The following is a 12226-nucleotide window of genomic DNA, read 5'->3' as shown; positions in this document are numbered from 1 at the left end:
AAAAAAAAAAAAAAGAAAGAAAAAATTGCTATGTATTATTTATATAATCAGAGAAAAAGAAAAAATTAAACTGCTACAGAAAGAACTTGGGCCTCCTGACTGAACTGGGGTCGAAGTCCATGAGACCTGTGTCCTAGTCCAGGGTGGCACCATGGTGATTCCCATGAGGCCACGCTCTGACCCCAGTGGCCTTCCTCATGGCTCGGAGGGGCCATAACTGCTCATAGAGCAGCACAAGCAAGGGCTGAGCAGTGCAGCGAGGCCAAGCACATTCTCTGGGGTCAGAGCACCCCTGTCTGAATCTAGGCTCTATCAGCTTTCCAGCTGGGTGCCCTCTCAGTCCGTCAGTCATCCTTGTGGGCCTCATTCCCTCCTCTGCAAAATGAGGCTAACGATCTTTCCCTCTTTGGTCCTTTGAGGGATAACTGAGATGACACAGGTAAAGTGTCCACGTGGCAGGCACCTGACCAGCCGTCTGTAAGTGGCAACTGCTCACATTCTAACAAGGAGGAAGAGGCAATGGCTGCCCTGCCTCTGCGAAAAGCCAGAGGCACCTTCCACAGCCACAGAGGGAAGACTGTCTGAGCCTCTGCTTTTCTGGAAAGTGAGAAGAGAGGAGGCAATCTTTTTTTTTTTATGAGACAGTCTTGGTCTGTCGCCAGGCGCCAGGCTGGAGTACAGTGGCGCAATCCGGCTCACTGCAATCTCTGCCTCCTGGGTTCAAGCAATTCTCCTGCCTCAGCCTCCCTAGTAGCTAGGACTATAGGTGCACGCCACCAAGCCCAGATCATTTTTGTATTTTTTAGTAGAGAGGGGGTTTCACCATGTTGGCCAGGATGGTCTTGATCTCTTGACCTCGTGATCCGCCTTGCTCGGCCTCCCAAAGTGCTGGGATTACAGGCGTGAGCCACAGCTCTCGGCTGAGAGGAGGCAATTTTTGAGGGTGTTAACGAAGAAATGGAAATCCTGACTCAAGAGAAACTAAGGTTTAGAGAAGAATTGACAAAAAGCATAAAAGGAGTACAGAAAGAAGGCAGGCAGCCAGGCTCTAGCACCTCCCTGGCCCACCTGCGCTCTCAGAAAGGCAGGCAAAGAGAAGGGTAATGCTCAAGAGGGAAGGAACGGCAGAAGCGGTTTTAGGGAAGGACAGGAGGACCTCTGCCCAGAAGCCTCGTCATCATTCTGGGAATGTGATAAACGCTCAGTTACATGGTTCAAAACCCTAGGTGTGACCCAACTCTCCACAAATGCCGGGGGTCAGGTATGACCAGGGCCCTGGGCCAGCAGGGAATGAGGGCCTTCCTCACCCCTGTGGTCTGGCGGCCTAGCCTGGTTTACAGGTGCTCAGACCTCCAGACCATGGCAGGCAAATGAGAAAATCCTGGTTCCTGACCAGCACCTCTTCACCTCCTCGAGGTCTCACATTTTGACCCTGAGTAGCACGCAGCTGCTCTGCTTAGGAGGAGGGTGGGGACCCACAGCCAAGGCCAGAGAGCATCGCTTCTCCATGGGGTGTGGCCAATCTAGAATTTTAACCCTGGGAACTTCAACTGCCCAGAGGGGAGGTGATGGAAACCCAGCTCCTGAGGTTGAAGCTCAGAGTCCAGGGTAGCTATCAGGTGACCACTAAAACAGAAAGTGGTGTCATCTGCCAAAGTAACCTGTGCCCTAGCCTCCCCAATCCACATAGATGATGTGTGTGTGTGCATGTGTGTGTGTGTGTGTGTGTGTGTGTGTGTGCGCGCGTGCAGACACCACACCAGTGAAAGTCTGTCTTTCCTCCTACTGTCTCCTGGGGGGAGAAATGATCCAGAACATCTAAAACTATTTTTATTTGGTTTTGGCGTGTTTGTTTGTTTGTTTATTTATTTATTTGACAGAGTCTCACTCTGTCACTCAGGCTGGAATGCAGTGGCGCAATATTGGCTCCCTGCAACCTCCACCTCCTGGGTTCAAGTGATTCTCCCCTCTCAGCCTCCCGAGTAGATGGGACTACAGGTGCCCGCCACCACACCACGCAGGGCTAATTTTTGTATTTTTAGTAGAGACTGAGTTTTGTCATGTTGGCCAGGCTTGTCTCGGGTGATCCACCCACCTAGGCCTTGCAAAGTGCTGGGATTACAGGTGTAAGCCACTGCGCCCTGCCTATGCTTTTATTTTTTCCAATTTATTTTCATTTACTTTTGAGAGACAAGGTCTTTCTCTGTTGCCCGGGTTGGAGTGTGGTGGCATGATCATAGCTCACTGCAGCCTCGACCTCCTAGGCTCAAATGATCCTCCCACCTCAGCCTCCCGAGTAGCTGGGACTAGGCATGTGCCCAGCTGATTTTAAATTTTTTTGTAGAGACATTATGTTGCCCAGGATGGTCTCGAACTCCTGGCCTCAAGCGTTCCACTCCTTTCAGCCTCCCAAAGTGCTGAAATTATAGGTGTGTGCCACTGTGCCCGGCTGCATGCTTCAGCTTTTTAAAAAATATGAATATTAAAAATTTTAATTCACATGTATAAAAATATGTGATTGATGTTCTAGAAATTTTCTCCACACTAATCATGAATTTACCCTACAAAGACCTGGCCCCAAAAGAACTCCATGGCTCCATGTCCTCTGTAAGTGCTAAGCTCCCCCAGCTCTGGCCAGCTACATGGTCCAGAATTCTCACACAGACAGACCCAATTAGAATCTCAGCTTTATCCCTGCCCAACTGGAAGACCAGGCAAGTGACTCACTTGCTCAAAAATACTGTTTCCTCATTTGTTTACAAAATGTGGCAATAGGGTCTCCCGAAGGAGGGCTGTAAGTGGGGGATAAGCAGCTGAAAAGTATACAGATGGATCCTAGCAAACAGCTTTGCCTCACCCCTTCCTCCCTGTTCCAATTCTTCACCAGCTCACTGGTTTTGCCTCCAAAATCTAGGTCAAATCTGACCATGTTTTTCCCTCTTCCCAGCCACTGCCCCAGCCTGAGCCCAGAGCCTGGCCATCCTAGTCAAGATCTCCCTGCCTGCCTCCACCAGTCCCTTAAACAAGCTGAGGAGTTATTCCTCAGGGCCTCAGCAACTGCAGCTTCCCCTGGACTCCCCGAGCTTTGCTCCCCTCATCCTTCAGGCCTGGCTTCCCTTGGAGGAGCTGCCCCCACTCCAGGCACTCACCATCATGTCACTTGTTACTTCTTTCATGGCATGTACCACAATCAGGGATTATCTTGTGTACTGTGTGTTGGCCCATTAGGTGTAAGTTCTACCAGGGCAATGGCCTTATCTGTTTGGGTCACCACATTATCGCAACCTGGTGGGTTGGTGGACACATGGAATATGGATGGATGGATGGATGGTTAGGATGGGTAGATGAATGGGTAGATGGGTGGGTGGGTGGATGGATGACTGGGTGGACAGACGGAAAGACAGATAGGGAGTAGGTGAATGGATGGATGGGTAGATAAATGAATGGAAGAACAGATGGATGGATGAGTGATTAGATGAATAGATAGATAAACAGATGGATAATTAGGCAGATGGAGAGAATGACAGAACGGTGAGTGGGTCGATAGATCGGTGGATGATTAGGTGGGTAGATGGATGGGTGAGTGGATGAGTGGGTGGGTGGATGGATGGATGCATGAATGGATGGATGAATGGGTAGATAGATGGATAAGCAGAGAGGTAAGTAGGTGGATGGATGGGTGGATAAATGAATGGAAGGATGAATGATTAAGTGGATGGGTAGATGAATGGGTGGACAGTTGGATGGAAAGGTGAGTGGGTAGATGGGTGGCTGGGTGGAGGAGTGAGTGGGTGGAAGGGTGGGTAGATGGATGGGCAGATAGATGAATAAGTAGATAGGCGAGCAGGTGGATAGATGCATGGATAGATGCGTGGATAAATGAATGGATGGATGGATAGATGAATGACTGGGTAGATGGAGGAGTGCAGGATCTCAGGCAAAATGAGTTTCCTTTTGTCTCCTTGATTCCCCCACTTCATGCTGTAGACAGAGAGTCCTCTTAGCAAAAGGGCCAATGCCCACTCCTCTTACCACAGCCCCACCCTGTTACCGCCATTGGTGGCCCTTCCCAGGCTTGCCTGAGAAATCTCATCTCCTCATCCTTCTTCTCATCTTCGCTGATGATCTTGGAGGTGGTGATGCTCACCTCCACACCATCCACCACAAATTTGCGTGTCCGCTTGAGGGTTCTGTTGTGTAGCTTCGGGTCCTGGCCAGGGAAAACCATTAGGTAAGTCTCAGCACTTCAGCAAAGGACTAGTGGCTGTTGCAGCAGGTGAGGCCACAGCTCTGCTGGGCCGACAGCTTCAGCCCCACCCAGAGAGATGTGGCCATCCATCGTCCCTCTTGCCTCAACTTAACCTAAAAGCCCTTGCCTTTCCCTGATCTCAACCTTCAGACCCCGGGCTGAGGCCTCCCCTACCTTGCTGCCAGCACCTCTCATGTATCCAGGACATGGTGTCAGAAAGAGCTGCATTCTAACCCTCACTGTACCACTTACTGGCTCTGTCCCTCGGGGCCAGCCTCTCGTCCTGTCTCAGCCTCAGCTTCCTCACCTGTCCCGGGAAGATAATAACACTACTTGCCTCCCGGGGAGGTTGTGAAGATTCAACGAGAGAACACATGGGGGGCACACAGAGCAGGGCCCACTCCTGGTGCGTGTTCCATGCTTGGCATTTCTTTCTGACAGTTATTACTGCAGACTATACCCAGCCCTCATGCATGCTGCCAAAATCCAAAGGAGCCCGAAAACCAAAGGCTGTTTTCATAACTGGTTTGGTAGCCAAAGCTAACCTGGCCTGAACTCCCCACCTGCCCGGAGCCGCTGTGAGATTATGCATAATCTTGATGTTTTACTGTGAGAAATCGCACACGTCACAAGCAATTGTGCAGGGCGCCACCAGGAATACTGGAGGTGTTAGGGTGTTATAATACATGGTACCCTCTGGAAGTTCTCAGCTCTGATTCTGAAGGTGTTCCTGCTCTGCCCACTGCCGCTGGCCTCTTGGCTGGATTCAAAGGCTCTTTTTGGTGAAGCCCAGTCCTGCCTTCCTAACACCGGGCCTCCCATCCCTGAAAGAGGAGTGAGGAGCCAGCGTGGCAGGTCTCTGAGCCCTTGAAATCTATGCTAAGCTCTACTCCTGCTGAGTTAAGAGGGGCAGACGGTCCTTGCTCCCTGAGGTCTAGGCCCCTGTCTCTTGCCCGTGGCATCTCATCCAAGGGCTCTGGACAGCATCAGCATGGATCTAGTGTGCCCAACTCTCATCTCTAAGCTCACATGCCAGGACCCAGTCAGGATGGGGCAGACCAGCGGTGAGAAGTAGAGGCTGGCAGGAGAGAGAGTGGAGGGGAAGAAAGGACATCCACAGCCACAGCCTTCTGCTGAGAACTGTTCCTGGTCATGGGGCCTCCTAGTCACGCCCGTGGGTGCTGGCACAGCGGGGGGCTCTCATCACAACAGCCTGAGGTCCCTGACGCATTGCAGTCAACCAGGAACATTCTCCATAGCCTGGTGAAGAGCTGGGGAACCCTTGCTCTAGGTGGGTCTGTGTTATTAAACAAACAGACAAGCAAAAACGCCTTTTTTTGTTTGTTTGTTCACTTAGTGTCTTAAGGAAGAGAAGGGGCAGGATGCCTGTCCTAAGGGAGACACTGCTCATAGGTGACAGCTGCTGTCCATGCTTGTCACGGTGACCTGTGGGAGCTGTGCTTCCTTTGCCTGCCTGACGCTGATTGGCCATGGCGGCTCCTGTCAGTCCCTTTTGCTTAACAAATACGTTTGAGTCTCTACTCCGTGCTTTTCACCAAGTAAATTTGGGAAGGAAAAACAAAATCATATAGTATTTCCCCTAAAATCAGCCTTGGGTAGAGAGTCAGGTGACCAGTGGTGAGTTAGGTAACACCTGGGGTTTATTGGGGAGGCCAGGAAAGGAGTCAGCCCCTTCCCGCTGCCTAAGGAGATGGAGGCCCTGGCTCCCACTGGGAAAGTGCAGAGCTTGGAGCCTGGGGTCTGACCACCTTTCCGCTCCTACCAAGCCCTGGGCTAGCTCCTCACTTCTCTAAGCCTCCATCTGCTGCTCTGTAAACTGAGAGGACGAAGCCCCTCTGTTCTTTTTTACAGCACTTGTACAGAGTTTGCCTCACGCCCAGGCCTCTGGTGCAGTGGAGGCGTCATTCCCAACACTGCCCAACTCCAGAAAGGCCCCGGAGGCAGGGAAGGCAGCTTTGAGCCCGTTTCCTTTAGCTGGATTTACCAGTTATCAGCTGGGTCTTGTGGCTGACCCCTAGATGAGAGAACTTCATTGGTGGCAAAGGCCTAGAATTCTCTCTCCCAAATTTTACCAGGGCCTTTTTACCAAGTTTGACGTTCCTAAATCCCAAACCAAACCATCTGCTTGATGTTCCTAAATCCCATACTGAACCCAGATATTTTGGAGATTAAACTGTAAGTCAAACCAAAAATTCCCCAATGAACCGCTTAAAATGCAAGGAAGCCCCTAAATGCTTTTGAAACCCAAATGGAGCCACAGAACATCCTGTAATGCCCTTGCTGTAAGCCCATGGTGGGAGAGGCGGCTTACCTTGATGGACAGAGAGCCCGTCTCTTTGTTCACGGACAGGTCGGCGGAGAGATTGGTACCGAAGTCCATGCTCTCAGAGGTGCAGAGGCTGCCGCAGTCCGAGTCTCCCTTGGAAGGGCCTGGAGCTGCCTGGGCAGGGGGCTCCAGGCTGCCATTGGTCAGCTTCTCCCCACCCAAGGTCTCCAGGGCGCTGCTGTTGGGTCGGCTCTGGCTGGCTTTTTGGGATCTGTTGGCTGCTGGGCTGAGGTCCCCACCTGGCTCAGTGACTTGCTTCTCCTGGGCTACCTGAATTCTGGCATCCATTGACATGGGTCGGGACTTCCTCAGGGGTACAGGCACTGCCAGGCCGTTCTCATTTCCAGGGGTCACATCTGGGGGACTGGTGGTTTGGAGGGATCCGTCCCCAGAGGGCTGGCTGCAGGGCCCATTCACACTGTCCTGAGGCTGGCTGGGTGCCAGTGGGGTGGAAGGTGACTCCTTGAGAGGCTTGTCAGTGTTGAGTCTCAGCGGACTCACCTCAGAGGAGTTCTGAGTATGGTTCTCCAGGGTCTAGAAAAAAAAAAAGATAGTCAAGGCCATGCTGCTGTATGTTCAAGGGAAGAGTCAGAGATGCAGTGGGGTGAGAAAGTCAGACACCCCCAAGATGAAGTGGGCCAGGGCCAAGAGAGGAGAGCACACATCTCCCTAGCCAGTCTTCACCACTCCCTACTGCCTAACCATAATAAAATCACTACTTATTTTGAGGCACAGCAATCTCCTCACTATCTCTAATCTTCGCTGAATTTAACAGCTGTTATTTCTCCTAGGAGGCAGCTGTGGACAGCTGGCCAGCTCATGGCCCATGGGGAGGGGTCAGTGGCCACTCCATTCTAGCTAATTGCGACAATGTGGGAAAATGGCTCCCCTGTGGACAGACCTTCTCATATTTTAAGTTTTAATTTGTTATTTTAGTTATTTATTTGAGGCAGGGTCTTGCTCTGTCACCCAGGCTGGAGTATAGTGGCATCATCTTGGATCAATGCAACCTGTTTCCTGGGCTCCCACTTGGGAGTGATCCTCCCACCTCAGCCTCCCAAGTAGTCTTCTGAGTAGCTGGGACTACAGGTGCATGCCACCACACCCAGCTAATTTTTGCATGTTTTAGTAGAGACGCAGTTTCAGTATGTCACCCAGGCTGGTCTCAAGCTCCTGGACTCAAGTGATCTGCCCGTCTCGGCCTCCCAAAGTGCTGGGATTATAGGTGTGTGCCGCCTTGCTCGGCCGAACCTTCCAATTTTTTTTTTTTTTTTTTTTGAGACAGAGTCTTACTCTGTCACCAGGCGCCAGGCTGGAGTGCAGTGGCACAATCTCGGCTGACTGCAACCTCCGCCTCCTGGGTTCAAGCAATTCTCCTGCCTCAGCCTCCCTAGTAGCTAGGACTACAGACACACGCTACCACGCCCAGCTAATTTTTGTATTTTCAGTAGAGATGAGGTTTCACCATGTTGGCCAGGATGGTCTCGATCTCTTGACCTCGTGATCTGCCCACCTCAGCCTCCCAAAGTGCTGGGATTACAGGCGTGAGCCACCACACCTGGCCTGAACCTTCCAATTTTTAAAGACAAATTGGAAATCTAGATTTTCAATGGGCATCTCTTAATTTTTAGGTGGTAACTAACTCATCTTTTTACAAAATCATATAAGGGCCAAGCCAAGCCTGTCTGGGGGCTGGATTCAGCCCTTGTGGCCACTAAGTTTTCAGCTTCATTTTTGTTTTTTAGAGTCTTTGTTGGGTGGAAAGTACTGGAAGTGTTGCTATGCTGTGGTGAAACAGAACACCCTTCCTGTGTATGGGAATAATAAATCTCCACTCTCTGGTCTTTGCCGCAGAAGCAAGATGATGAGGGGAATGTCATCGTTTGGAAAGCGTTGCAGTGAGACGCACACGTTGTGCCACCGCCGTGGCTCTAAGGCCCACCACCTTCAGAAGGTCGACCTGTGGCGAGTGTGGCTACCTCACCAAGCACAAGAGAAAGTGCAACTGGAGTGCCAAGGCTAAAAGACGAAATCCCACCGGGGCTGGTTGAATGAGGCACCTGAAGATTGTATACTGCAGATTCAGGCATGAGTTCCGTGAAGGAACAACACCTAAACACAGAGGGCAGTTGTTGCAGCATCCAGTTCATCTGTTTTTTTTTTTTTTTTTTGAGATGGGGTTTCACCATGTTGAGCAGACTGGTCTCAAACTCCTGACCTCAGGAAATCCACCCACCTCGGCCTCCCAAAGTGCTGGGATTACAGGCGTGAGCCACTGTGCCTGGCCGCATCAAGTTCATCTTAAGAATTTCAATGATTATTCATGCAATAAATGTTCTGCTTTTAAAAAAAATCTCCAATTTGGTGAATAAAGCGAGTATCCAGGTAGCCACTCTGCAGGCCGAGAGGGGATACTGTTGTGCCCCAGAGGCTATCCGCTGCCGCCCTGTCCTTGCCGGTGGCAATCCTCTCCCGCCCCTTGACGGAGTCACTGTCCTATGGTCTCTAAGTGCTACAGGTGAGCTGTGCCTGCTTATAAACTTGCTGTGAATGGATTCACACTAGAAACATTCCTTTGGGTCTTGCCAGCCACTGGTTTTTAACCTCAAATATAGCAGCTGATGGAAGCAACTCTGGTCTACCTTCTATTCGACACCTAGAGTGATGGCTCAAAAGCTCAGATCTGATTCTGTCACCTCCACACCAATACCCAGTCCCTGCCCGAAACCCTTCAGGGTTCCCACTACCCTCAGGACAAAGATCAGCCTCCTGCCTATAGACCATGAGGCTGGTGTGAGAGCTTTCTGCCTTCTCCTGGAGCCAGGCCCCACCGAGGTTCTCCTACTCCACATCCACAGCTGGCCCTGCCACCTATCCGCCCAGCCAGCCACTTCACCGCATCGACCTCAGTTTTCCTGTCCATAAAACAGAGCTTGGTGACCCTGTGTCAGCCGTAGAGGGCCCAGCAGCCGCCAGGGGCTTCACGCACGGTGGCAGTGGCTATGATGATTCGGCCTGCCCTGGCCCCTTGGGGCTTTCCTTCTTCACCCTGGTGAGGGTCTGCACCAGCCTCAGGCTCCGCCCAGGACTGAATTAAATTTGAGAAAGCCGCAGTGCCAACCACAGCACCAGGATGTAGGCCAGCTCCATCCCCCAATGGGTAAGTCCAGCCCCTGCTTCTCTAGGCACGGGGAACCATCTGAAGAGGCCTCCCCCAGCAGTGAGACCGGGGATTACAGAGCAACAGCTCAGGCCAGACTCCAGCCCACAAACACGTTTTCCTTGGCTCAGAGAGCTTTTACAAATTTAAATGAACTTAAATTTCAATCTAAATCCAGCAAGCACTGAAGCTGCAAAAGGGTTCCAAATGTGCCCAGACGTGGGTCTCCTTGGCACAGAAGGCAGCTAGAGGGGGTCCATGGTGTTGCCTGTGGCCATATGCAGCCCACATATTTATCCCAAAGTGAGCTAAAAACAGTCTCATTTTGTATGCGAGCCATGGTAGAAACAAAGGCCGGGAAGCCATGAATCAGTTACCAACTTTTAAAAATGGGAGGATTTCATGTGAAAATCTAGACCCCTGGTATCTCCTGAAAACTCACAGGATCCAGATCCGGCCAACACCCGCTGCTGCCTCACCCCGGCCCATGTGCCATCTTACATAACCTGCAGCGTGGGTGTCTGCAACCTTTAAGCTGGGAAGAAATTCCCTGAGCCAGAGCCCGGGCCTCCCCTGCCCCTCCCACACTGGCAGGGCCAGTGAGATCCCACCCTCCCAGCCCCTGCCAAGCCCCACTCTCCCCGGCCTTACAGAGGCGGCCTCCACGGTGTCCTCCTCTTCCCCCTCATCCCGACCGTCTTCGATCTCCTCCATCACCTCAGCCTTGGCCTCAGCCACCAGCTCCCGCAGAGCCTTGTTACTGGTGACGCTGCTGACGAAGGGGTGCTGAGGGGGCAAGATGCACCTAGATTAGAACCACTTTGGGGTCAAAGGTGGGTGGAAGAGGCTGGGGGAGCTCACCCCCCTGGGCAGAGAAGGCCAGCCTCATTCCTGAGCAAAACGTGCACATGAACTTGGAGACCCAGAGACAACCGAGAAAGTCCCAAGTATGTTGGAAAGAAGGCAGATCCCAGCTCTGTCTCTCACCAGCTGTGTGACCTTGAGCATGTCACTAAACCTCTCTGAGCCACAGGTACCTTATCTCCGAAATGGACACAATAATGATGAACTCACAGGGAGGTCATGTGGATTAAATGAGATCATGTATTTGAAAATGCTTAGCCCAAAGCAGGAGCTCAAGCCGTGTTTGGAAGGGAGGGTGTCTAATTTTCTTTTTAAAAGGTTTTGATATGTAGTTTTATAAAATATGCTACATACATTTTGTTGAGGAGTAACATTCCTAAAGCTCAATGATTTTTTTTTTTTTGAGACAGAGTTTTGCTCTTGTTGTCCAGGCTGGAGTGCAATGGCAAGATCTCGGCTCCCAGGTTCAAGCGATTCTCCTGGAGCCTCAGCTTCCCAAATAGCTGGGGTTACAGGTGTGTGCTGCCACACCACGCTAATTTTTTGTATTTTTAGTAGAGACAGGGTTTCACCATGTTGGCCAGGCTGGTCTCGAACTCCTGACCTTAAGTGATCCACCTGTCTCAGCCTCCCATAGTGCTGAGATTACAGGTGTGAGCCATTGTGCCCAGCCTCAACGACTTTTTACATATATATGCACCCACTGTAACTGCCACCCAGCTCAAGATACAGAACATTTCCATCACCAGGGAAGGTTCCCATCTCCCTTGGCAGGCAACCCCACTCCCACGCTGCCAGCCTCGGGAGCCTGCTCCTCAGCTTCCTAGAAACAGAGCATCGAGTGTGCAGTCTTTTGCGTTGGCTTCTGTTACTCAGCATCGTGACTGTGAGATTCACCTACATTGTCGCGTATTTCGGTAAACTGTTCCCGTTTTATTTCTGTGCAGGGTCCCACTGTGTGAATATGGCACAGTTTGTTTATTCATCCTGCTGCTGCCGGACATCTGGGCTGTTTCCCATTTTTGGCAACTATGAATAAAGCTGCTAGAGACATCCTCATATATGTCTTTGGGTGGACATATGTGTTTGGTTTTAAGAAAGGAAATACAAGATCTTGAGGCAGAGTGGTATATGTTCTATTCTAGGTTTTTATGGAAATGTCAGAGTCTTTAAAAGTGAATGTTCTTTTGAGGACCTTGCAAAACACCAAAGCAAAAGGTCTTAGTGATATGAAGTCAGTGTGAGGTATCCTGGGTGAAGGCACCCGGGTGTAACCAGGGATGTGGGATTCCTCAACCCACCATGCTCTCTCAGGGCCACTGGGAAAGGAATGATGGGGTGGGGTGGGGGCATCATGAAGTTAGAATTTGCTCATTTACAATTTACAGGAAAGCTCTGATGAAATTCACTGTTTTGGTTGGGCGAGGTGGTTCACACCTGTAATCCTAGCACTTTGGGAGGCCAAGGTAGGTGTATCACGAGGTCAGAAGCTCGAGACCAGCCTGTCCAATATGGTGAAACCCCATCTCTACTAAAAAATACGAAATTTAGCCAGGCATGGTGGTGTGCGCCTGTAGTCCCAGCTACTTGGGAGGCTGAGGCAGGA

At 51.1% G+C, this 12226-nt stretch overlaps 1 protein-coding gene across 1 annotated transcript in view; it reads right to left on the bottom strand.

Moving 5' to 3' along the window:
* Window positions 1-12226, bottom strand: part of STK10 (serine/threonine kinase 10) — a 157986-nt gene that overhangs the window by 43826 nt on the left and 101934 nt on the right. The window contains exons 8-10 of the mRNA XM_017547673.2: window positions 10408-10542; window positions 6582-7130; window positions 4080-4210 (exon numbers count right to left, since the gene is read on the bottom strand). Of these exons, the coding sequence (XP_017403162.1) occupies window positions 4080-4210; window positions 6582-7130; window positions 10408-10542 (815 nt within the window). The remainder of the gene's footprint in view (window positions 1-4079; window positions 4211-6581; window positions 7131-10407; window positions 10543-12226) is intronic.

This window comes from Cebus imitator, unplaced genomic scaffold (assembly GCF_001604975.1).
Source record: "Cebus imitator isolate Cc_AM_T3 unplaced genomic scaffold, Cebus_imitator-1.0 Scaffold200, whole genome shotgun sequence".
NCBI classification, from domain to species: domain Eukaryota; kingdom Metazoa; phylum Chordata; class Mammalia; order Primates; family Cebidae; genus Cebus; species Cebus imitator.
The sequence above is the reverse complement of the archived record's forward strand: the minus strand, read 5'-3'. Positions and strand labels throughout refer to the sequence as shown.